This window comes from Melitaea cinxia, chromosome 19 (assembly GCF_905220565.1).
Source record: "Melitaea cinxia chromosome 19, ilMelCinx1.1, whole genome shotgun sequence".
Lineage (NCBI taxonomy): Eukaryota > Metazoa > Arthropoda > Insecta > Lepidoptera > Nymphalidae > Melitaea > Melitaea cinxia.
This window is the reverse complement of record NC_059412.1, coordinates 4,958,698-4,984,406: the sequence shown is the minus strand read 5'-3', so window position 1 is coordinate 4,984,406 and position 25,709 is coordinate 4,958,698. Positions and strand designations below refer to the sequence as shown.

General features: G+C 36.6%; 1 protein-coding gene and 1 long non-coding RNA gene across 2 annotated transcripts in view; one reads left to right on the top strand and one right to left on the bottom strand.

Annotated features, from left to right (window-relative positions):
• Positions 1-616: 616 nt before the first annotated feature.
• On the top strand, positions 617-6,401 carry LOC123663108. The gene is made up of 3 exons (XR_006744613.1): positions 617-760; positions 4,379-4,462; positions 5,911-6,401. It is a non-coding gene; the product is annotated as an uncharacterized LOC123663108 (long non-coding RNA).
• A 107-nt stretch (positions 6,402-6,508) lies between these two features.
• LOC123663093 overlaps positions 6,509-25,709 on the bottom strand; it is a 159,216-nt gene continuing 140,015 nt past the window's right edge. The window contains exons 13-21 of the mRNA XM_045597831.1: positions 24,386-24,505; positions 21,957-22,175; positions 14,267-14,325; positions 13,760-13,814; positions 13,642-13,705; positions 9,779-9,889; positions 9,014-9,163; positions 8,287-8,508; positions 6,509-7,821 (exon numbers count right to left, since the gene is read on the bottom strand). Of these exons, the coding sequence (XP_045453787.1) occupies positions 7,707-7,821; positions 8,287-8,508; positions 9,014-9,163; positions 9,779-9,889; positions 13,642-13,705; positions 13,760-13,814; positions 14,267-14,325; positions 21,957-22,175; positions 24,386-24,505 (1,115 nt within the window). The 3' untranslated portion in view covers positions 6,509-7,706. The remainder of the gene's footprint in view (positions 7,822-8,286; positions 8,509-9,013; positions 9,164-9,778; positions 9,890-13,641; positions 13,706-13,759; positions 13,815-14,266; positions 14,326-21,956; positions 22,176-24,385; positions 24,506-25,709) is intronic.

The following is a 25,709-nucleotide window of genomic DNA, read 5'->3' as shown; positions in this document are numbered from 1 at the left end:
TTCGTCGTTGTCAATTCAACGGCGTGCCTCGTAACCGGTTCAGCTTGTTTTTGTAAAGGGTCGATCATTTTATTACAACCACATTGGTCACTATAAGTTAACTATCTCATTCTATTGTGAGAGCCGGCGATCTGAATTAAATTATTTGTTTATATATATAAACAAACAGTGTTTTTAATTGGCCTTAAGTTTGTCTCAGTAACAGATTAACAATAAGCTAATATTCTCTTATACAAAAAAAAAGATAAAATAAAAACACCAAATCAAAAGTAACTAACTAATAACATTTAAAAAAACATTCAAATCAAGGTTCTTAAGAATAGTGAAATAACTCTTAAAAAAAAACATTATAAATAATCTCATTAATTAATATCCTAATGATTTTTAAATATAAGATAGTACATACCTATATGAAATTAAGTTGTTTTTTTTTTAATCTTCATAGAACTTAAAAAACATAAGTATGAAATCCAATTATAGATAGATACGAATAAAATAGCAAACGCAAACCGCAATGACATTTTCAGATCCAATTAACGTGTCCCACACATACAAACATAACCCATACACAGATAAAACAGACAGATATAAATAGATATTATACACACATATAGAACTCACACAGCACACGGACTCCTAGACTCATTTCCCCCACAAGTCGCAGTTATTGACCCGCCTATACTCCGGGACACCGGCGCGCGCAGTCTAGAAACTCCCTAGCCTAGACTCAAGATGCCGGCTCCGTGTGAATCTTGTAAATGTAAGTTAAATTTATTTTTATATCATATTACTTTATTTATTTTTCTCTTATTACAATCATAGGTAATAAATAAATCAATTATTTATGATACAAAGTAAAATTTAGTTACGTTTTATAAGCTTTTTTATAGTGACGCAGTTATTTGATATAGCATATGACAAATGTCAATTAATAACTTGTAAAAATATGGATATTTTTACTAGTCAAAAATAAAAGTTGCTGAGGTTTTCCTAAGATATTGTTTTAATTTTTCGCTCCTCCTTACTTTTATTTCGACACTTTTGTTGTAATGCTAAGTCGTATTAACTATATAACATACTTAGTTGTTAATCTTTATAACAGTTTCTTATATTTATTAAATGTAATTAGTATCTAAAATTAATCTATTCAAGAATCTCATCTGAAATCAAAGAAAGTTATATTTTTATATTTTCTATTGCCAACTATTTATATTAAGAATCTATCAATAAAAATAATCAATGTTTTTTAGTTATCAATGAAAATTACTAAATGTAAATAATCTTAGATATAAATAAAGTGTAAGACAATAAGATACAAACGTAATAGGTACTCAGTTGAAAATAACTGTTCACGATTGCTTTAGATTGCATTGAACCCGAGTTTAATTCACGTCGGCTATTCTACGAGTAAGTTATCTAACGATCTCAGATGTGCGAATGTAGTTTGTTTATTAACGAAATAAAATATTTACTAGTCTTCGCCTATGGTTTTACTTGCCTTGATTTTTATACGATAAATTGATGAAGCAATCAAATTCTCTTTACTTAACTAAAATCCATTAAATTCAAAACTAGTTTAAAATTATTTATAGGTAATGATTACATAAATCGTGTACGCGGGGAATGGTGACGAGAATGCCGGTAGCCTACCCTCATATAATCGTAATTCTTTTAGTCTAGGCAAAAATGAACCGCGTAAAATACAATTGAATCGAAATTTAACAGTTAAATACATTTTATAATCTCAATCATAATTACAATTCTAGTGCTGAAAATTACGATTTTATTCTACGTCAAATTATATATGTATTGTTTTAAAAACGCTTATTCACATATTTTTATTTCTTTACTAGCTGTGCCTGTGACGTCATCCACGTGGAATTTAACAGAGTTTAGTTGTTCAGTTCGCAGTTATAAAAAAAAAATCTAAAATAAAAGTAGCCTAAGTTACTACTTATTACATCAGCTACCTGCAGTGAAAGTCCCGTCGAAATCGGTACAGCCGTTTCAGAGATTAGCTGGAATAAACAGACAGACAGACAGACAAAAATTATAAAAAAATGTTATTTTGGTATACCTACCTTGTATGGCATGTATGGCTTGTATATATACATATGAATTTAGTATAAAGCGGTTATTTTAATATTACAAACAGACATTCGAATTTTATTTATTTGTATAGATTATACATAATTACAATTCACAACTTAAGAACTAAAAAATAGCAATACTTTTAAGACAGCAATAACTTTTTATTCGGCTTTCATAGAAATAAAAATTTAAATTTTTATTATAAAATAAAATATATTTCATCATAAAACATACAATAAAAACGTAATAAAATTTTATCTCTGTCAACTTTTACTTTAAATCTAAAGTTTTCTTAATAAAATGAAATACCGTCTTAAAGAACTTTCTTCTTATCTTGACTTTTTTATTTTCAATCATATATAAATTTCGTAGCGCATTGTGACATTAATATTCTTATTATTTCTGAATAGCCGTACACTTAATTATACTTTAATATTTATTAAGTTTTAGACTACTAATAAAAAAAAATTAAAGTTTAACTACTAATTAATTAAAATTGATAATTATCTCAAATGCTTATTAAATTAATATTGAATTACCTTTGACTACTAGAACAGCCAATTATATGTCGTTATATCAATTTTTTAGTTTTAAGTTACTAACACTAATGAATGAATAATCAAATTTAAACGTTATTTTTTAGTGTATGTAAGTATTGTTTACTTACTTAGAATAAATAAACACAAAATTTGTCTAAAAGTAATAGGATTTGAGGTAATGTAAACACACATATAAAAAAACACATGGCCCTGGGCGGCATTCTGCGACAGGGGGTGAATGCCGTGCACTAGGGCCGCCGGGCGGCGCAACCCGAGCATATTTTCAACTATCGTTGCAATTTTATTGCGTTAAAATTACAGGTTTTAGTAAGCTTGTATTAATATTAGAAACAGTATTAAAACACTTATATGTTTTTAAAAACCGAGAATGCCTAAATTCAGTTGGAGTAATATTCAGAGGATAATAATTAAAGAATATTCTTTATTATATTCCATTCAAAAACACGAAAAAGGATATAAAAATAACATTTTTTTTAAATACAATGATAGGCTTGCGTTTGACCACTATTTCACCTGATGATAAGTGAAAATGTGGTCTAGCACGCTTACCTAGATACTAAGAAAGAAGAACAAAAACGGTGAAAGAGCGACCTCTTCCAGGCAACTTTTGGGTATAGGACTCGATATAGAAAATACCTTTAGAAAGAAAAATTCCTTATCTCTCAATTAGTAAAAATAGCTCATCATTATCATTATCATTACAGCCTATACAGTCCACTGTTGGACATAGGCCTCCACAAGTTTACGCCAAAAATAACGTGAACTCATGTGTTTTGCCCATAGTCACCACGCTGGGCAGGCGGGTTGGTGACCGCAGTACTGGCTTTGTCGCACCGAAGACGCTGCTGCCCGTCTTCGGCCTGTGTATTTCAAAGCCAGCAGTTGGATGGTTATCCCGCCATCGGTCGGCTTCTTAAGTTCCAAGGTGGTTGTGGAAGCTTGTTATCCCTTAGCCGCCTCTTACGACACCCACGGGAAGAGACGGGGTGGCTAAATTCTTTAGTGCCGTAGCCACACAGCACAATGGGATGGATGGATTATAATGGGATGAGATAGTCAAAAAATTGCTATGCTTAAATTTCAGATAACCTAATAAGAGAGAGAGAATTTGTTAAGAACGCAATATAATTTTATTAGTTTATACATAGGTTGTACCGTCTCCACTATTCTCACAGAACAGATATGACAATTGCGCATTTCGCAATGCGTTGTCAGAGGAAATAGGGGAGGAACTACTTCTTAGTAAGTTTACCTTGCGATTTTTTTGTGTTTTCAAACATAATTCAATATTTTGTGTTTCTTGTTTTATTTTTTGTCTTTATATTTAAATATTTTTGTGTAACACCATACATTTGGGTCCTTTTTGTTGCCAATTAAAATATCAATCTATAGTAAGAGGTGCAAGCTTTCATTTTTTCATCACATTTGCGTTATATAAAATGTACTACATTTATTATTTTAGCCCAAATGTTAGTAATAACTTTGTAACTCTCAATACCAAACCCTAGTATTATACTAAACTTGCTATTATATTACCCATGGTTTTGCTAGCATTTAAATAAAGCCTAAATAATCATATATTGCGCGAGGCGGTTACAGAAAAATAGCTAACGAGGAGAAATATAACAATACAAAGTTAACAAAACGCTTAGAGATTAATAATTAAATATAAAACTCAAGTAGTAAGACCAAAAACATTATTTATGTTCAAATTTAATTATTTTCAGCCACGTGCAGCAGCGGTTCTGCCAATTGCGGCAGTGGCTGCACTTGCGGTCCGAACTGCGCATGCGGAGATGGAAAGCCCTCAGGTAATTTACGTTTTCTGATTACGTGTATTACACTAGAATAGATTACTGCTATTATTTTAGTACGTCCTATTACTACTTGAATATGTACACTGGATTAGACTTTTATTACACCGACAATACCGTTCTGAAGTGGTGTCAGTTTTGAATACATTCACATTTAGCCTCAATGTTACCGGTCTTGAATTGAACTACTATTTGGGACAGTTTTTATTTAAATTTGTAAAATATAAATGACACCTGATAGTAATTGTTACTATACCGTAATTGTGCAGCATGGTTGATATGGAACGAAGACTTTAGCCATTCAGTGGAAAGTTTACAAGCTTATTCAGAATTCAGTGCTGCTACTGTATATATTTAATAATAATAATAATAATACGCTTTATTGTACACCAAAAACAGAAATGATAGCAAAGAAAGAAAAAATATTAACAATATATTCATTAGGTACAAAGGGCGGCCTTATCGCTAAAAAGTGATCTCTTCCAGACAACCTTAGGACAAAGGAAATGGTCTAGTTTTTCGCCTATATTTGCCTATATTAGCCATGCCATATATTCTTCGAAACTGCCAAGCTATCGATCAAAACAAAAATGTCCTATTCTTTATGCCTTATTGATTTGCTTATTTATGTATACAACTATAATAATTTTTATATTACACAAGTAATAATAACTATATGCAAAATGAATAACAGTAGGTACTTGGATGACCGAGCTTTGAACGTTTTTTTTTTTGGTTAAGCATGTTTTTTGATGATTTCATTTTTTTAAAGGTATTGATTAGAGGTTGATTTTGCTGTTCCTACAAAAATGTTTTTTTTTAATCTCTCGTAATCTGTATGAAAAACTGGTCAACTTTGATTAGTGTTTGTATGTGCGCTTTCCAGCTAATATTAGTGTCTAAAACAATACCGAGCAGAGTAAATTTATTTACGCATTCTAATTTAATGTCTTGGTGTGTGTAATTTAAATTTAATCCCTTTTTTATTGAAAAAAATTATTATATTACTTTTTTTGAATTTATTTTAAGATAATGATCATTTAACCAGTTTCTATAAGTAATGAGTCAAGTTTTTCATGGACATTATTATTATATTAAATACACAGGCCGAAGACGGACAGCAGCGTCTTCGGTGCGGCAAAGCCAGCCCTGCGGTCACCAACACCCCTGTCCAGCGTGGTGACTATGGGCAACACACATAAGTTCACGCCATTTTTGATGTGAACTTGTGGAGGCCTTTGTCTAGCAGTGGACTGCGATAGGCTGAAGTGATTATTATAATTATTTTTAGACGAAGCTAATAAGGATATATGATCGACAACAATACGCATGGTTCCTCCATGACATTGATGTAAATTAAAAATAGTAAACATCCCACGACACTTCCCTGGGGTGTTTTATGATAATATAATTTTATTAAATGTTTTTTTCTTTTCTTTTTTCAGGTGGCAAGCCCTGCTGCCAGGGCAAGTAAAAGCTCCCTTTCTTGAAAAAAATTCTTCAGCTATGAAGATTCTATCATATATTTAAAATATTCATTCAAAATTATTATTTAGAACTTAGTTAAAGTACCTTTAGATTAGCAAACATGGTTAACAAACGGATTATGGTTAAGTTAAAGTTTATAACTATATTTTATAAAACTAAATATTAATATTGTGCTGTCATGAAATAAATACTGATGTTAGGATAATGCTAATAACTCTTAAAGTATTAAAATATATTATTAAGTTATTTAGTACGTAGTAGCTTATTGTCTTATTGTTAGTATAGAAGTGGATTATAGTTTTATCACATTCAGTGTTTTTAATATATTTGTCATAAGAAGGGTCTTTAGTACTGCAATACTCATTAATGTAAGGCTATGTATGAGCGCACGCACACAAGCATAAATGTTCTGTAGTGTGTTATAGTTTAATAAATATACGTAATTTAATCGTTTGTTTTATTTATACAAAAATGTATTTTACTACAAATTTCAATTTAAATAACTATCTGATTTTAATTTATTTTAGTTAGCAACACTAATAAATAAAAAATATGTCATCAAAAAAAAACTTTATTCATACGACAATTTGTAAATATGATTACAATTACAATGGAAGCAATGTATGGGACATTATCTTACATTACACGTAGGAATTCATTTTATCATAAGCGCTAATACAAAAATATTTGTCACATAATACAAATACGAGTATAAAACAATATACATATTAAAACGTATAAGAAAAAATTTCACAGCTTCTCTTTATAAAATATACATTAACTATTTCGAAACGAATTAAAAACAAGATCAGTCTAACATTAACAAACATAATTTTTTTAACAGACTATAAATGTTTGTGTTGCCAGAACAAACCTCGCTCATTTGACATTCAAACTTAAAAAATATAATAATAATGTGCAAATAAAAATTTAACGAATATATTCAGATTGTAAAAGTATTATATTTATTTTTTAACAACTATAACGTCTACACCTAAGTCAAATTGTATAAATAATCTTGGTGTTGAATTTTGTGTCTAAATCTACATGATTGAATATATTCATAATAAAATAAAATTCAATAGTTATCAAAATATAATAGTAAGTATTTCAACGATTCAATATTTAAGACTCTCGCCTTGAATAAAATCTGCATATTTATAAACTCATATATATTTATTTCATCTCTCTACTGGACATAATAAATATAAGCCAATTTCTTATTTAATAATTAAAATTTCAACACACGTACAACATGACATCGATTAACATTAAACACGAAAATACCAGACTAACAAATGCACTTCGTTATCAATTCCACATTAATTACAGAAAACTACTAAATAGTAGAAAAAAATTATCAATATGGCAACCCTCGAAGAAAACCTAAAAATAATCGTCTCACTATCCATGCTTTTCAAAATTGTACCCATAATGTTAAACAATCAGATTTATTTAAAAAAAAAAGATAACACAATTACGGTTAAGTATGAACCAAACTTAGGATACTTAGAAATAAATTCTACATAATGTCGCTTTGCAACAAATTATAGACAATTATAAAAATAATAATCACTGAGTAATCAATCACAACTCGGTGTTGAACCGTCTCATCAATAAAATTTCCATGCTCTGTCTCTGTCAAACGTATGTGAAAACTAATAAGTCCGAAAGAGACAAAACATCTGTCACATGTCAAAGTTTATCAATATGGCGGACAGTGTGCATTGTTGGCGGGAAAACTGACAGCCGTCTATGGCACTGGTTCCTCCTCCGTACCTTCCTCAGAATCGTATACAGGAGCGCCGTTTTTCATCTGAATCACTGATTTCTTTCTGTGTCTCTCTTTTAATTCTTTGTCGACGTATCTAAAAAATATGGTCATTTAAATTATTTTGTTAAGAGCTATTTTTTTTGGAAATTCAATATTAATATGGAATATTAAGCAATCGTTGAGTATTAATTTTGTACACCGATAAATTAACGAATGTTTTTTTTTTTTTTTTTAATATTTATATTTAATAATTAAGTTTCTTGACAATTCTTCTCGGCAAAATCTACATTTCGAATCGTTGGTAACTTCGTTAGTAGTTTCTTCTTCACAAAAAGCTTCACATTACGTATAATTTATTTATTAAAAACTAATATAGTTAATAATACTTTGTAAAATGACGCTTAAAAAGTACTTTACCTACTTAATTTAGGCCTACTTAATTTTTTTTTAATTCACAGATTTAGAAAATGGATGTTTTTTTTTTATTCGATCAAAATATGTTTATTTTAAAACCAAAGTATTACAAAACTTAGAATAAAACACATGACATTTAACATACCTGGCACTAATTAGCGGTCGCAAGGCATTTTTCAAACTTGTGAACAAATACGGATGAATGCGTTCCTGGTTTCTTAGCAAGTTTTGCACGGCTACCAGTGGCTCGACCAAAGTCTCGGATAAAGTATCCGATGAGCTCTCTGCGAGTTGGTCGCCAACACTGACGTCGCTTTTGCTTGAGCTACCGGCGGAGGCCGAAATCGAACGGTCCAGAATATCTTTACTGAAAAGATAAAAATATATAAATAAATAACATAACATAGCTTTAATTGCAGAAAAGCATTAATAAATAACATTTCTACACCTTAAAGAAGATCACAGCCAAATAATACTGATTTCAAGTAGTGTGTTGTCCATATGGTAAGTAAGGTAAGCAAAGGTACTTGGGAGGTTCGACGGTAGGGTCGGCAACGTGTTTGTGATGCACCTGGTATTGCAGACGTTAGGCTATGGTACCTGTTATTTCATATGTTGGACTGTATGCTTGTTTATCTTCTAATATATATAAATCTCGTGTCACAATGTTTGTCCGCGATGAACTCTTAAACTACTTAACCGATTTTAATCAAATTTGCACACCGTGTTCAGTTTGATCCAACTTGAAAGATAGGGTATATTTTGTTTTGATATATGTAATTATTATATTTAAGAAAAAAAAATAAGGCGATACGAAGTTTGCCAGGTCAGCTAGTGATATATAAAACACTGTGATGATCGGATAGTCCTACCTTAAGTCGGTGTGTGAGCCATCAGTGGGCGGTGAGTCGGGTGAGTCGCGATGGTGCCCGAAGTGAGGCAGAGAACGCGACCAGGCGAATGCTTCCAGTGAGCGCGCTCGCACGTAAATGAACGGTCTGATTATACGGATATTGTGTTCTCTGGAAGAAATAATTAAGAATTATATTTGGGCGATGTATAATTCAGGTACAAATTTGGCTTAAATGATAATTTTTATTGTGTACAATGTACATATCATACTGATATGCCATATTGAAGTAATAGAAGAAGAAAGAAATTTTTTTAAGGTAAAGGTATGCGTAAATATTTTTTTTAAATAAATACATGTATATGTCGGAGACAGTTATTTATTTAGACGTAAATGAAAGTTTGGCTCGGCATCCTGAGTTTGGCAGCACTGTTGGACAATTCGGTCAAGAGAAGGAATTTGTGAAAATCATTAACACGAAGATTACGCATTTACAACGTAACTTCTTTGCTCGATTATCCGACTATTCGTCCACATGTCTGACGAAAGTTAGAATAACGCTGACAATTCGACATACGTATTTTCATTCATCAGGCGCGCGTGTCACTTTCGAAGCTCTGCGCGACACACGGACACGTACACGTAAAAATGGTCCGTGACCATGATTGCTGTAAAGTATACGAAACGTCGGGCATGTAAAAGCCCTAATAAATCGCGATAAAATCCCAAAAGCAGTGGTTTCCTGTGACCCGGTATCGATCTAGTCACTATAGAGCGTAGCACTCACTTGAGCCGGCAATGCGCCCGCAGCGAGCGCAGCGCGCCGCCGTAGAGCGCGGCGGCGAGGAAGGCGCGCGCGGCGCGGTCGAGGCTCTGCGCCACCGCCGCCACACCGTACCTGTGGCGCCGGTACAAATCTAATCATCTAAGACGTCTCGAAACACTATATAAATGTTCTTAATTTTTATGCAACCAACTTGAGATTTGACATAAATGTAATTTATGGTTAGTAAACGTTCACTAAGAATGAATTTTGGGGCAGGACCGGAGTGAGGTGGTCTAAGGACTGTCGTAAAGTCGTAAGAAATTCCTTCAGTTTTTGTGCTACAGGATTTAAATTTGGCAAAGAGATAGTTAAGAATTAGTAGATGGCTACTAAGAACATAATTTGCGACAAGAAACACAGAGGACATTTATACTGATTTTATGACAGGACCGAATTGAGGTGGTCTAGGGGGGGCTCTCGCAAGTTTTATGAACGTCCTTTTACACACACCTTACAAGTTTATAATTAACTAGCTGTGTCCCGCGGTTTAACCCGCGTTAATTTGAAAAAAAAATAGCCTATAACCTTCCTCGATAAATCAGCTATAAAACACAAAAATATTTTTTCTATTTGAACTAATAGTTCCTGAGATTAGCATGCTTAAGCAAACAAATGAAACAGCATTTCATCTTTATATAGATATAACCACTGTTGAGGATTTAAGTCAGTAAGCGAATCATAGAGCGATTTAATTCCAAGGTTTACTAGCGGCCTCAATAGATGGCGTGAGTGTCGAATTAAATCGCGCTATCGTTTTCTTACAAGCAAAGGTTAAGTATGGGAACAAGGTTTTGTTTGTTGACAATTAATATACACAGTTGTACCGCTATATTGTGTTATGTTATTTCATATCCTTCGCGCTAGTAGGATCCTATACATGGTCCTTCGATTCGGATTGGTGAAGTGGAATTTTTGGCAGTTACGTAAGGGGTGGTAGTGATTGCCACCCGCTGTTAGGTACAGAGCAGTGGATTGCTGTTCTGAATTATCCACTACAAAGGGCATTGTGGAGTGCCCAGTGGTGGATCCAGGTGCCGGGAGCAGCATTGGAGCGACATCTGGAGGAACGAGCGGGAGGAATCGAGAAAATTGGTGTCTTTGGTGTTCAACCGAGGGCGTGCGCCGCTACAGCTAAGTGCAGTGTGTGTGTGTGAACACAAAAACTGTAAGTACAATTTTCAATCTTTTTGCTGTGAAGTGGTTAACTTAAAGAATTTGCGAGATTAAGAAATAATACTTAGAAAAATTCAAATTGTGCAGACTTAGAAAGTTTTAAGTAATTTTAAAGTGAATTAGTGGGAAATTTAGACTTGTAATAGTTTTAAGTGAAAAGTGGTTGAGACGGGGAACCTATGCCCAATTTCGAACCGAGTGACTTTTGCAGTTAAAAGACTTGTAAAATATTGGTAGAATCAGTGGACTTAGAATAATTTCGGATACTTGAAATAGAGTTATAAATTTACAAGTTAAATTTTATTGAGTTAACTTTATTGTTTACCTATATCTTAAACTTTGGTTGTTTTATTGATTTGTTGGTTAAAAGTTTGGACATAATTGTTCTAAAATGGAATCGTTCAGTAGTTTACAGGAAGATATTAGGGCAAAGATAAAAAAGGCAAGGTCTAATGTAAAAAAAGCCCCTAAAGATCGTTTAACGGTAACATATCTAGAAACACGATTAGAAAATTTGGAACAATTATGGACTAGCTTTACGTCTACACATAAGGAAATATTAAAAACAGTAAAAAAGGTCGAGCTTTCGGAATCTGATTATATTAAATGTAACATTTATGATGAAGTTGAAGAATTGTATGTAGATTTTAAATGCGAATTAAAAGAAATGTGTTTGTCAAAAAATAACTCAACAGATTCAGAGGTGAATAAGTCTTGTTGTCAGCAACCAGAAATAGGGGTTAGCAGGGTTAAGTTACCAGAAATAAAAATTCCATTCTTTTCGGGAAAGTACTCAGAGTGGCAAACATTCAGGGATTTGTTTATTGGCTTAGTGCACGAAAACAAATCTCTGGATGATGCACAACGTTTCTTTTATTTGAAGGGACATTTAAATGGGGAAGCTGAGCAATTATTGCGAAACATTAAAATTACGTCTGACAATTATAAAATTGCGTGGTCGAAGTTAGATAAAATGTATAATAATAAAAAGTTTCTGGCAAATGGCATTTTAAAAAGATTACTTAATCAAAAGGCGTTATCCCATGAATCGGCTACTGAAATAAAAAGATTAGTAACCACTACAGCTGAGTGTCTGGAGTCCATTAGAAATCTAGGTGTTGATACTTCGTCCTGGGATCTTATTGTGATACATATAATTGGAGCTAAATTAGACAAAGAAACCAGGAAGGATTGGGAGCTAAAGGTAGCTTCTGACTCAAGCGTGGAGTTACCTACGTTTGAACAGTTTTCGGAGTTTTTAAACAGTAGATTTAGGGGATTAGAAAATATAGACCAAAGGGTAGATAATAGGAATAAATACTCAAAAGATGTGCAATCATTTCATGTTGTAAAGGGGAAAAAGAGTTTATCATGTGCATTTTGTTCAGCCGATCATGAAATAACGTCTTGCTTGAAATTTCGAAAGGAAAATAATGAAGCTCGACGTACTTACGCCCAAGAAAATAATTTGTGTTTCGTCTGTTTGAACAATAACCACTCTGCAAAATATTGTAAATTCTCACTTAAATGCCAGGTGTGTAAACGCCGCCACCATACTTTGTTACACCCGACGGGTAGTTCTGGGTCCATTAGCGGTGAAGGTAGTAGTGCTCACAAGGAAACCTCATCAACAGCGGTACAGTTGATGAAGGAGGATAATAATAATAATAGAAGTGTTGAAGTTGCCGCGCAAGCGGAGGGGTCTAATAAACCATTAATTACGTGCCTTTCGACAGGAAGTGGTCGCAAAACCGTCTTATTAACTACCGCTGTTATTAAAGCGGAGTCGAAAGATGGCTCGTACCGATTGGTTAGAGCTCTATTAGACCAAGGGTCTCAGGGATCCTTCATAACGGAGTCCACAGTCCAATATTTGGGATTAAATAAAACGCCATCCAAACAAAGAGTGATAGGCGTAGGCGGGGACAAATGTACGATGTCTAAATCCACCGTGGTCATTAACGTGAAGTCGAGAGTAGATCCCACCTTCCAAATAAAAGTTCATGCTTTCGTCATAAGGTCTATTACAGGCATTCTCCCATCTACACAAGTAGCTAGTGTCGAATGGTTAGACATGCCTCGTGATAACTTGGCTGATCCAGAATACTACAGACCTAATAAAATAGATGTTTTATTAGGTGCTGAGATATGTAGCCAAGTTATCCAGGCAGGTATTAAAAGGAATATTGAAGGGACTCTATTGGCTCAAAATACCACGCTAGGGTGGATATTGTCGGGTGCGTGTGAATCGGAACATGCAACGAAGGCCGCACATCTTACCGTTATGCATACAAGTTTAGAAGCGGATGATATACTTAAAAAATTCTGGGAACTGGAAGCTGAATCGCCTAAAAAGAAAATGCTAACAGAAGAGGAAAATAAATGTGAGGCATTATATACAGCTACTACGGAACGGGATAAAAGTGGTCGGTATGTAGTAAGACTGCCACTCCGTGATGTTAACCCGAGCAGCAAGATTGGTGAGTCTAAGGGTATAGCTGAAAAAAGACTTAATACATTAGAAAGTAAATTAGGAAGAAATAACAAATTAAAGGAAGACTACTCTAAAGTTCTCCAAGAATACTTAGATCTAAATCATATGAGAAAGGTTAAAAAAGAGGAAAAGAATGATCCAAGAGCTATCTACTTACCACATCATGCTGTTCTCCGGGAGGATAAGGTTACGACAAAGGTTCGTGTCGTATTCGACGCTTCCTGCAAAGGAACCAATGACCTGTCACTTAATGATAATCTGTTAGTTGGACCTACCTTGCAGGCGGATCTCCGTCATATTATAATAAGGTGGAGAAGACACAAGGTTTGCCTTGTAGCCGATATAATCAAAATGTATCGGCAAGTTTTAGTACACAGCCAAGATACCGTATATCAGCGAATCCTCTGGAGAGCTGAGCCTGAAACTAAGGTAGAGGAATATGAATTACTGACTGTTACGTTTGGTACTTCATCAGCACCATATTTAGCCGTGCGTTCTTTACATCAAGTCGCCTATGATGAATGTCAAGATAAGCCAAAGATCAAGGAAATAATTGTAAACGACTTCTACATGGATGATTTGATGAGCGGAGCTGAAAATGAAGAAAAGGCATTTCAGATATATACAGAAACAAAGGCTGTTCTGGCCAAAGGTGGGTTTGAACTGCAGAAATGGAAAAGTAACAGCAAGAAATTAATACAGAAAATAAAGGAAGAGCATGGAACTACAGAGGAAGAGTTAGAGATTAAAATGGATGATATCACCAAGATACTGGGACTTACCTGGAACTCTAATGAAGACTGCTTCCAATATGCCGTAGAACTCCAGCCGCTGGACTCGCCTGTAACAAAAAGAAAAATAATTTCCGATATTTCCAGGTTGTTTGATCCATTAGGTTGGCTGGCACCAAGCATCATTGTAGCAAAGGTGTTAATACAGAAATTGTGGCTAACCGGCTTAAAATGGGACGAAGAAATTCCAAAAACCTTAGTACGAGAATGGGTTACTTACCGCAATAGTTTAACTTCGTTGGTTAATATTCGTATCCCACGATGGCTGTACCGTGGTTCTAATAATGTGAAGGCGGAACTTCACGGGTTCTCTGATGCTTCTCAATCGGCGTATGCAGCAGTTGTGTATCTGAGAGTGGTGGATCGCGAGGGGAATGTCTACGTATCGCTAGTCACTTCAAAAACTAAAGTGGCGCCAATTAAACAGGTGTCCATTCCTAGATTGGAACTTTGTGGCGCAGTACTCCTTACCAATTTAATATTAGAAGTAGGTGAAGTACTAGAGATACCGAGAGTTGATTGGCACACGTGGACTGATAGTCAAGTAGTGCTAGCCTGGCTCAATAGCCATCCTAGCCGATGGAAAACCTTCGTGGCCAACCGCGTTTCGGATATTTTAACCCTCTTAGATGCACAACATTGGTCTCATGTATCGACGAAACAGAATCCCGCTGATTGTGCTTCTCGCGGCGTTTCTCCAGCAGAACTCCAAGATATGTCTATATGGTGGAATGGCCCCGACTACCTGAGACAATCGTTGGTAGAATATAAAAGGCCGAAAGGTCTATTCACACATATAGAAGAAGTGAAGGTCCATCATATAGCTGCTGTAGACGATGATTTCTGGAATAGGTTTTCGTCACTGTCAAGGCTGATTAGGGTTATAAGTTATTGTCGTAGGTTTTTGACGTTAAGAAGTCAGTCACCGGTTAAACCAAAATCAATATACTTAACTAAAGCAGAAATCGATGAGGCGTTAGATACATGCATAAAAAAATGCCAAGAAAAGATTTTGAATGAGATACAGGATGTGCAAGGAAGTATAATTGAAAGGAAAAAGGGTGTACTTACCCATTTGAATGTTTTTATTGATGCAAAAGGAATCATCAGAGTCGGAGGGCGGCTGGAACAATCGCAATTAGCTTACGATAGAAAGCATCCGATTCTTATTCCTAAAGATTCCTGGTTGACTGGTCTGTTGATTGCGGATGCCCACGAAAAGACGATGCATGGCGGTCCGCAGTTAATGATTACGTACATCCGCTCTAGATATTGGATAATAGGAGTAAAGATTTTAGTTAAAAAATATGTCAGAGGTTGCGTTAAATGCATTAGGTATTCAGCTAAATTCAGGACGCAACTTATGGGCCAGTTGCCACCAGCACGAGTTACGCCGAATAAACCATTTCTGTGCAGCGGAGTTGATTATGCGGGTCCAATAAACATCAGGGTGTCAAAGGGTCGAGGCAACAAATCGTATAAAGGATACATTGCTCTTTTTATATGTATGGCGACACGAGCAGTGCATTTAGAAGCTGTTAGCGAATTAAGTACAAAAGGTTTCTTGAGTGCATTCAAGAGATTTGTGGCAAGGCGCGGTCGATGCGCTGAGATACATAGCGATAATGGCACAAATTTTGTAGGAGCGGCCCGAGAACTGCAACACTTATTTAATGAAGAGAAATCCAATATTAATCCAGAAATTGCGGATTATCTCGCCAATAATGGTACGGAGTGGCACTTTATTCCTCCACACTCCCCGAATTTTGGAGGTCTTTGGGAAGCGGGAATTAAATCCACCAAATACCATCTTAAAAGGGTAATAGGTAATTCAACTTTGACGTACGAGGAAATGGCTACGATGTTGGCACAAATTGAGGCTTGCCTCAACTCGAGGCCATTATCTTATGTGGAGGATGAAGGACATTGCACCATATTAACGCCTGGTCATTTTCTGATAGGAGAACCACCGGTTGTAGTACCAGATTACAATTTTGAAAAGTCTAAAATTAATAGTTTAAAGCGCTGGCAGCACTATCAGAGAATGATGCAGGATTTTTGGAGACGTTGGTCACATGACTACCTTCATCAGTTTTTACAGCGGCACAAGTGGGCTCACAGAAACCCGGAGCCATCTGTTGGGGATGTTGTGTTAGTAAAAGAGAATTTTTTACCTCCCGGCAAGTGGTTATTGGGGAAGGTCGAACAGAAACATTCTGGACCTGACGGGCTTACGCGAGTCGTAACTTTACGCACGCAAGATGCGGTAATCAAAAGACCGACATCTAAGTTATGTGTCTTGCCAGTCACTTCTTAAACTAATGATAATAATTTGTATTTAACTTTAAGGTTTTGGGTTGTATTAAAGTAACGGTATTTATAGTTGAAAGGTTGTTTATAATTTTTAGTGAAAATTACTTCTAAGTTTTATATAATAGTTATTTGTCATTTTTTTTGCAAAATTGTTTCAAGTTCTTTACCTATGTCAAATATTTGTGTAATTCTTAAGGTTCCCATTATTATGTATGGATAACTCCCCACCGGGAATATACCTCCTTTTTGTTTTAAATTATTTTGTTGAACCAGGAAAATGGCATGGTGGGCGGTAATTAAGGACATATCAAGTTGGTATGTCCTTGGTGGGCGGTATGTTGAGGATTTAAGTCAGTAAGCGAATCATAGAGCGATTTAATTCCAAGGTTTACTAGCGGCCTCAATAGATGGCGTGAGTGTCGAATTAAATCGCGCTATCGTTTTCTTACAAGCAAAGGTTAAGTATGGGAACAAGGTTTTGTTTGTTGACAATTAATATACACAGTTGTACCGCTATATTGTGTTATGTTATTTCATATCCTTCGCGCTAGTAGGATCCTATACAACCACTGATAATAGATTTGAAAAAATTATAGCTTTAAGAGGGTTGAAAGTTTGTAGGACAAGTCCGTCATTTTTTTAATTACAAGTATGAAACTTGATATTTGGACTACCTACTGATTAAAAATATATTTCAGCATTTACCTACAATCTACACTAAAAGGGGCGTAATAGGGGTTAAAAGTTTAAATAGAAATTTCGTATTTTTTTTTGAAACATCAAATTTTAATTCTCGACTAATAATTATAAAAAATTACTAAACACACGTTTCAGATTTTGTGAAAATTCTAACCTTCTTTTCTATTCCGAGTGAAATAGGAAATGCAATTTGTAATCAATTCCTTCATATCTGAAGTTAGAAGCTTGAAACTTTTTCCTTAGGCTTATTATAACTATTACATAAAAATGTATTTGTCATCTTTGAAAATGAGCGAAAATCATATCAAAACCATTGACATTTTGTACGTAACAACTGGTGGTGAGATTTGGGGATGCCATTGACTCCGGAGGCCACAACCACTGGGGATCAAGCTCCACCCACCGTGGGCCAAGCCCCGCCCACCACGAGCCAAGCCCCGCCCACTGACCCCGCCTATCATGCCCCGCCCACTGACCACGTCCCCCAGGCCCCGCCTACTCGGACTCAGGCCCCACCTACTCGGACCCAGGCCCCGCCTTCTCGGACCCAGGCCCCGCCCACTCGGACCAGGCCCCGCCCACTCGGACTCAGGCCCCGCCTACTCAGGTTCAGGCCCCGCATACTCAGGCTCCGCCTACTCGGGCTCAGGCCCCGCCTACTCAGGCTCAGGCCCCGCCCACTTTGTCTCAGGCCCCGCCCACTTTGTCTCAAGCCCCACCCACTGGACCCGCCCCACCTTACCATGCCCACCAGCGACACCATAGCTTCTACAAACCCTCAAGTGGCTCTTCAATTAGGAAGTTTAATTGAATTAATGGAGCTGCAAAGGGCTGAAATTCGTAGTGCTTTGCAAGAATCACAAGAGCAAACAAGTTTCAAATTGCAAGAATCACAAGAGCAACAAAAAGAGCTCTAAGAAAAAACGCTTTGGGCTAGAAAAGATGTCGACGTAGTGGAAGAACGAGTTACCAGGTTAGGATTGGATATTGAAAATGTGAAAACCGGCCTCGCTGAACTACAAAAGAAAGTATATGTATGTATGTTTGCAGAAATTTATATATGTATTCTGATTAAACGTTATTACTATTGCGCAAGCCCGTTACACTGCTAGCTTTTTTCTGTTGGGTAATCTGGAAGAGATCGCTATTTAGTGATAAGATCGCCCATTGCACTATATGTGTCTAGAATTAAGGTTTGCTATGTATACTATCTTTAGTTGCAATAAAGTGGTTTATTATTATTATTAAAGTAATGCGCCTTGAAACCACGGGAGTTGCGTTGTCTAGAGGAACTACCGGAGTGGCGCAAGGACCAAAACTGAAAGTGCCTCCCTACGACGGCACTATTTCGTGGAACGCTTATCGTCGACTGTTTTCAAACTGTTTCTACTGCCAACGGATGGACGGAAGAACAATGCCTGACCGCTCTCACTGTTGCGCTCAGAGGGCAAGCTTTGTCTGTCCTGGAAGCACTGCCAGGAAACGGGTTCCAAGAATTGATGGAGGCACTTGAATCCCGATACGGGAAGCGACACCTGGAGCACGTATTCCGTGCCCAACTGCGTGACAGAGTCCAACGTTCAGGAGAAGGACTACAACAATGGGCGTTGGAAATTGAAAAACTCGTCAGGCAGGCACACCCAGGAGCCGACACCAAGATGGTAGACACGAATATTGTTCAAGCATTTGTCGACGGAATCAAAGACCTGGAGGTCAGAGCTGCAGTGAGGCTTCGTCACTATACCTCCGTAAAGGAAGCATTGGCGCATGCTTTGGAGGTCGAGGCTGTTCGCCATGACATACGGCAGACCCATAAGATCCACGAGGTCTCTGAGGAAGTCAAGGTAGTTAAGGCTCCTGCGAAGAAAAATTCTGGAGTCATGTGCTACAAGTGTGGCGAGAGGGGCCATCTTCAGCTCAACTGTCCGCAGAAGAAGACCCAGATAGCAAGGATGAAAAGGATCGAGGAACAAATAGAGAAGATGAAAAAGCAAGGGGCATCGCCCCCTGCCCGGGATCAGGAGTATGACTTCAAGACGAAACACCGCAGTGGAAAGATGCACGGGAATGCCGACGCACTCTCACGAAGGCCGTGTTCGGAAGTCTGCAAACATTATGTTAAGCAGGAATCTAATGTGGTAGCATTAAAGCTAACAAAAACAAGTCCTATGGGTCTCTGGGAGAATAATGCTATGAGGGAGGCTCACGAAAAAGATGACGAACTTCGGCACATCATCACACGAAAGAAACGGGGTGACGTAAAACCAATCTGGAGTGAGGTTGCACTCACTGGCGCTGTCACTAAGGCATACTGGGCTCAATGGGACAGCCTGATATTCAAAACGGAATACTCTACCGAAAATGGGAGAAGACTAACGGCAAAGAGTTCCACCTTCAGATAATTGTTCCAAGAACGAGATTACCAGATGTTCTCCGTGAAATACATGATGGCGTATGAGGAGGTCATCTCGGTGTCAAGAGGACGTTAACAAAAGTGCGAGAACAATTTTACTGGTTGTATTGTCGAGATGATGTAAAGGATTGGTGCCGCAAATGTACTACTTGCGCTGCTGTAAAAGGACCACAGACCAGGAGCTGTGGGAACCTGCGGTTGTATAATGTCGGTGCACCGTGGTAACGAATTGCAGTTAACGTAGCGGGGCCATTTCCTGTAACGGAATCGGGAAACAAGTATTTTATGGTCGTCATGGACTACTTCACCAAATGGCCCGAAGTGTTCGCCATACCAAACCAAGAAGCTACAACAGTCGCTTCTAAGTTAGTCGAAGAAGTGATATGTCGCTTTGGTGTGCCTCTAGAAATCCATTATGATCAGGGCAGGAACTTCGAATCGCAAGTATTCCAGGAAGTGTGCAGAATTTTGGGCATGCATAAGACGAGGACCACCGCGTACCATCCACAGTCTGATGGAATGGTTGAGAGATTTAACCAGACCCTTGAGAGGCATTTGGCGAAATTGGTAGACGACAAACAAAAGGATTGGGACAAGTATATACCACTCTTCCTACTGTCGTACCGAACCGCCGAGCATGAGAGCATAAAAGCTACCTCGGCGTATGTCAATTACGGTAGAGAATTACGAATACCAGTAGACCTATTGACTGGAGGGTCACCGGAGGGACCAAATACCGTACAAGACTATGTTAGCGATTTAAGGGAAAAAATGCGTTATATACACGCCTTGGTTCGGGAAAATGTGTTACAGTCAAGCGAGAACATGAAAACCAGATACGACCGGAAATCGAACACGAGCGGGTTCAAGGAAGGGTGTGGCTGCATAACCCAACCCGCCGGAAAGGGAAATCCCCAAAGTTGCAGACCAAGTGGGATGGTCCATACAAAGTGGTTACCCGACTGAATGATGTGACTTACAGGATTCAAAAGCAACCAAGAGGGACATTCAAAGTGGTACACATAGACCGTCTGGCGCGTTACCATGGCAGTAACAACGATGCTCGGGACGAGCATCTCTAAGAGGGGAGTAGTGTTACGAATACACAAAGAAACTAGCGTCATCTAGGTACGTACTACGTACGTCTTATTTTTGCATAAATCTTTATTCTTAGACCCAGTTAGGAATTGATTAAAAAATTAATAATTAGTTCAGTCTTAGTGTAATTTTCCGGCCTCAATATATATTAAATGTTTTCCTTACATATGAAAATAATTAAATTTTATAATAAGTAATAAATTTTAGAAGCATGAACAATAATAATAATAATGCTTAGGTTTTTGATTGCATGTCATAAAAAAGTATTCAAAGCGTTGCGGAAATTCTGTATGATAAAATAAGAGATTAGTTCCTATTATATTACCTAAAAGTGTCTCGAGATGACCTAAGAGAAGCTTGTTTTTCGCACGACTGTTCTAAAAGGCGTGATTGAGAAGAAGCTCTGCGAGCAGTCTTGTAGGTCTAGCGCACAAAATGTTAACCATAAATTTCGTATACAAAGAGGTCGTAAATTGTTGTAATATAATGTTTATACACTATTTTAGCCACTCTGTAAATATTATCAATTACTACGCGAGCGAAGCCGCGGGCAACAGCTAGTGTTTTATAAATATGTATTTTAAAAGAAGGTACAAGCGATGTTTCATTTATGGTTAGGCCTCTTTGTATCTCGAACGATACGCATTATTCTGTGGAAAGAAATATAATCAATGAAGTCTTAGTTTCCATTATGAATGACTACGATTATATTAGGGCTTGAACACAAAACTGCGCTGCGACGCGATGCGAATTCGCAACGCAGAAAATTGCGACACGAATTCCTGCGATGCGATTTCGTGCGACAAGGCGTATCCCTTCCACGATTAGGGTGACCATTCCTTCGACGACCGTCAACCATATCGAACGTATTTTGAAAACTAAGTCGGGACATGGATGGTAAAAAGAAGTGTGCCATTTTGTTATTGCTTAGGAGATACAGGAAAAATAAACAAAGAAGATTTTTGGGTTCATCCATTTATTACAATTATGAATGCCGATGGGAGCTATTTTTATATAAAATATGAAGCTTTGAAAGCCGACGAAAAAAAAATCAACGTCGTACTCTGTCATTTTTTTACTTTAAAGTATACATACATACGTCTTGCCCACAAGCTGTCTCAGAGCGAACTAAAATGGCGTCAACAAGTGTGGTTTAACATCGCAGGGATGCGCGATGCGAATCAATTCGCAAGTTCTTGCGATGCGTCGAGGGAGCTCGTAGATTTTTACGATGCGACGTCGTATCGCAGTTTTGTGTTCGAACCCTAAGTTTGGAGCTATTAATATTGGAGACGTACCCGTGCGCCGCCGCGGCGCTGTAGGCGCGCCGCCTCACCGCGTGCGACGACCAGCGGTGTAACTCGTCGCACGAACGTTCTAGAACAACGACGTTTTACATTATATTCTTCAAGTACATACAGGAAACAAAGGGATATTTCATCATCATCATCATCCCGCATCAGGGTTCGAACCCCGCTGGAACGGTCAATTTTTGATATGATATTCAAAAAATGTTTAGAATTCCTAATGTGTGGGTAACACAAAAATAAAATCGTACATATCATCATCATCATCATCAGCTACAGCCTATTGGAGTCCACTGTTCGACATAGGCCTCCACAAGTTTGCACCAAAAATGGCGTGGACTTGTGTTTTGCCCATAGTCACCAGTCACACATAAGGGATATTTAACGACTTTAAAATTGGCCTTAGGTAATAGGCACGTTTCAGCTTATCTCAGTCAACAACTGGGCATACGCTTTCTAAAGTTCGTACTAAGCACCCCAATTCAATCTTCATTCAGCCTCTACCATAGATTTCACGTAGATTGTCAGTCCGTTAGCCGGAGTATGTCCCACACTGCGTTTGCCAACAGACGATCTCCGCTCCATATCACTTTCAGGAATTTCAGAGATTTGTTTGAAAGTAATACAGGTATTATATAAGATGTCTCATTTTTAAGGTGTTTAATTTACAATGAAAAGACGACCTTGCCTGCATAAGCAGTATAATAAGACAAAATAAATGAATAAACGTCCAACAATCAACGCCCCCACTAGAACTTTCTCCTTTGTCGGGATTCCAAAAACACACAATACACAAACACAAACGCCCAGACCACGGCAAACATCTGCATGACCATTACAAATGCATACCATGTACGGGAATCAAACCCGCAATCGCCAGTGCAACAGCCACAATACGGCGCTGTGACCGTTGCGCTAGAGCATCATCAAATAAAGAAATTTTTTAAAAGGTCTAAGAATTTCATTTTATGTGGAGCATGATTTATAACACCTACTGGACCCCATTCGAAGGACAGCAGTTAGCAGTCGAACACCTTATATAACAACTAACTACCTGTCAATGAGTTTAGAAAGTTTGACAATATCTTAGATTTCGAAAATGATAAGACAAAAAAGACGTGACAACGCACTTTACAATCTATTTAAAAATGTTTTATCAGCAAAAGAAGTTTATATAAAGATGATAATATTGTAAAATATTACGACGTTTATTGACTTGTAAAATTATTATAGAATTACAAATATTTCTTCATTTAGATACTAGAAACTTTGTTTTCATGCATCAAATTTCAATGTTAGCAAACAATTGGGTCGACGACCTCTATGACATTATGATATTTAGTAATGCTATATAATATTAAATAATACATATTCAGCTATCATATGTCGCTTAACATCTTATTATGGTCGAATATTGTATGTCTTTATTATGTATTTTTTATACACACGCGGTCGTATATTCCTGAGGGATTCCAGTGGGGGGGAATGTATTTATCAACTTTTTGACCCCCCCTTGGGTATATGCTGAGGTTTTAGACTGCCCAAAAATTACGTGTATGTTTTGTGCCAAGTAAATTGACATTTTCAGAATACTATCTTTTAATACAGGCTTAATCTCGTTTTTTGGAAAATTAGGCATCGTGATAAAAATTTCTAGACAGGCATCAAGGCTGCAGGGTGTTTGTTGGTTCTTCGATGAAAAATGTCACACGTGATATCACAATATAGCCCCCCCCCCCCCCACATCCTTATGATATTTCGTTATGTTGTTCCGGACCCGCCTCCCAAGCAACCTAATAATTTTATATTATAAACATATATATAATGGTACATATACATTGCACCCAGGCTCGGGGTGGGAATCGAAATCCACAACTTCCAATGCAGAAAGCATGGTCACTACAAACTACGCAAACGAGCTGTCATTCACATTGAAAAATTTGAAATTACTTTTAAAACTTTAATTCATAAAATTTTAAATGCAACAGTGTATTAAATCTGAAACTGACCAGAAAATTTTTCTTCCCATATAGTGTATAAATCCATCACAAACCATTTTGGACTACAATGAAAGAGTATAATGTACCTAAAATTAAAAATAAGCTTTCGTAAAGCGTATAGCAACCCTAATATATTATGTGTGACGATTATTATTTTTTTTAAATTAAAAAATTATCTTAAATACTAAAAACCTCAAAAACTCCACAAAATCAGAAACTCCACAAAATCAGAAATAGACCCCATGTTCAATTTATTATGTAAAAAAGTTAATATACTTACGTTGCATTTCATCGCGATTCAGTTTGTCTTGATAAATAAATTTGACGCCTAGAGTTCTGCAGTAAGCCATCACGTGTAGGGGGTCCACGTCCGACTGAGGTTCGTGGACAAATAATGCACCTGAAAATACACATTAATACTTTAGAAAAATATATTCATAGGTTATACCAAATAATTAACGCCTATCTTAATATATATAAATCTCGTGTCACAATGTTTGTCCTCAATGGACTCCTAAACCACTTAACACGTTAACTGCCATGTCAGTCACCGGTGCCTGACAGAGTCACTATTTGTTCAGGCCACGTCAGCCACCGGTGACTGACGTCGAAGCATCAAATTCAAAAGACGGCAGTGTGCCGTCTAGCACGTTAACAGTGTTATTTTCTATTAGAATTGACTGACAAGGCCCTGGAAAAAGTATGTTCAACTTGGCCTAACGCTTTTATATTTAGAACTGGATTTATTTAGGTTTTAATTGGGAAAAATAAAATGCGACACAATGAAACTATAAAAACTTTTTATTGTAAGAAATAATCATATTTTGGGCTTACACAGCTTAGAAAATTATAAAAAAAATGCAATTTAGAGTAATGAAATGCAATAATCAGTCGCAGAGGCCAAGGAAAAGTTACATTGTTTTATGTTCCTCGTTGAAACAAGATAGGCAAAAATGGGGTTCATTAGGGCATTGTGGGCAATAAGTATTCACTTGCTTAGTCTTCTTTCTAGCATAATTTCTGTCTATTGTTTGAACATTTACTTTATAACACCGCGAACAGTACTTTCTAGTTTTTTTAACAGGCCCTTCTTTCTTTTTTAGCTCATGCTTTTGCCTCCTATTTCTTGTCAATGGCATGTCAGGATTACTGTTTTCTTTACCCGATCCTGTTAGATATTTGCACAACTTTTTCCTATATTCTACTATCCCTATTTTTGACTTTGTGGTTTCTTTATAAATTATGTAAGAATTGAGTAATGCAGTGTTCAACAACAGTTCAACAGCAAGTTTTCTGTACCATTTTACAGTTTTTCTCAGTGGTGTTGAGTATGCGATCATCTGATCAGATAGGTCTACAGAAGATTTTGCTTTGTTATAATCGACTACAATTTTTGGTTTTATCATTTCTTTGTCTCTTTTGTAAGTCCTTGTAAATCCAATAGAATGTTTCGTAGACAGTAAATAAACATCCCTTTTATTCTTCCATTTCATACAGGTAATGCCATCTTCATTTTCTTTAGCTCTAAACTCCCCTTTTTTTATCTTTCCGTTTATAACATCTTTAGGCAAATATTTTCTATTTTTACGTAAAGTGCCAAGATG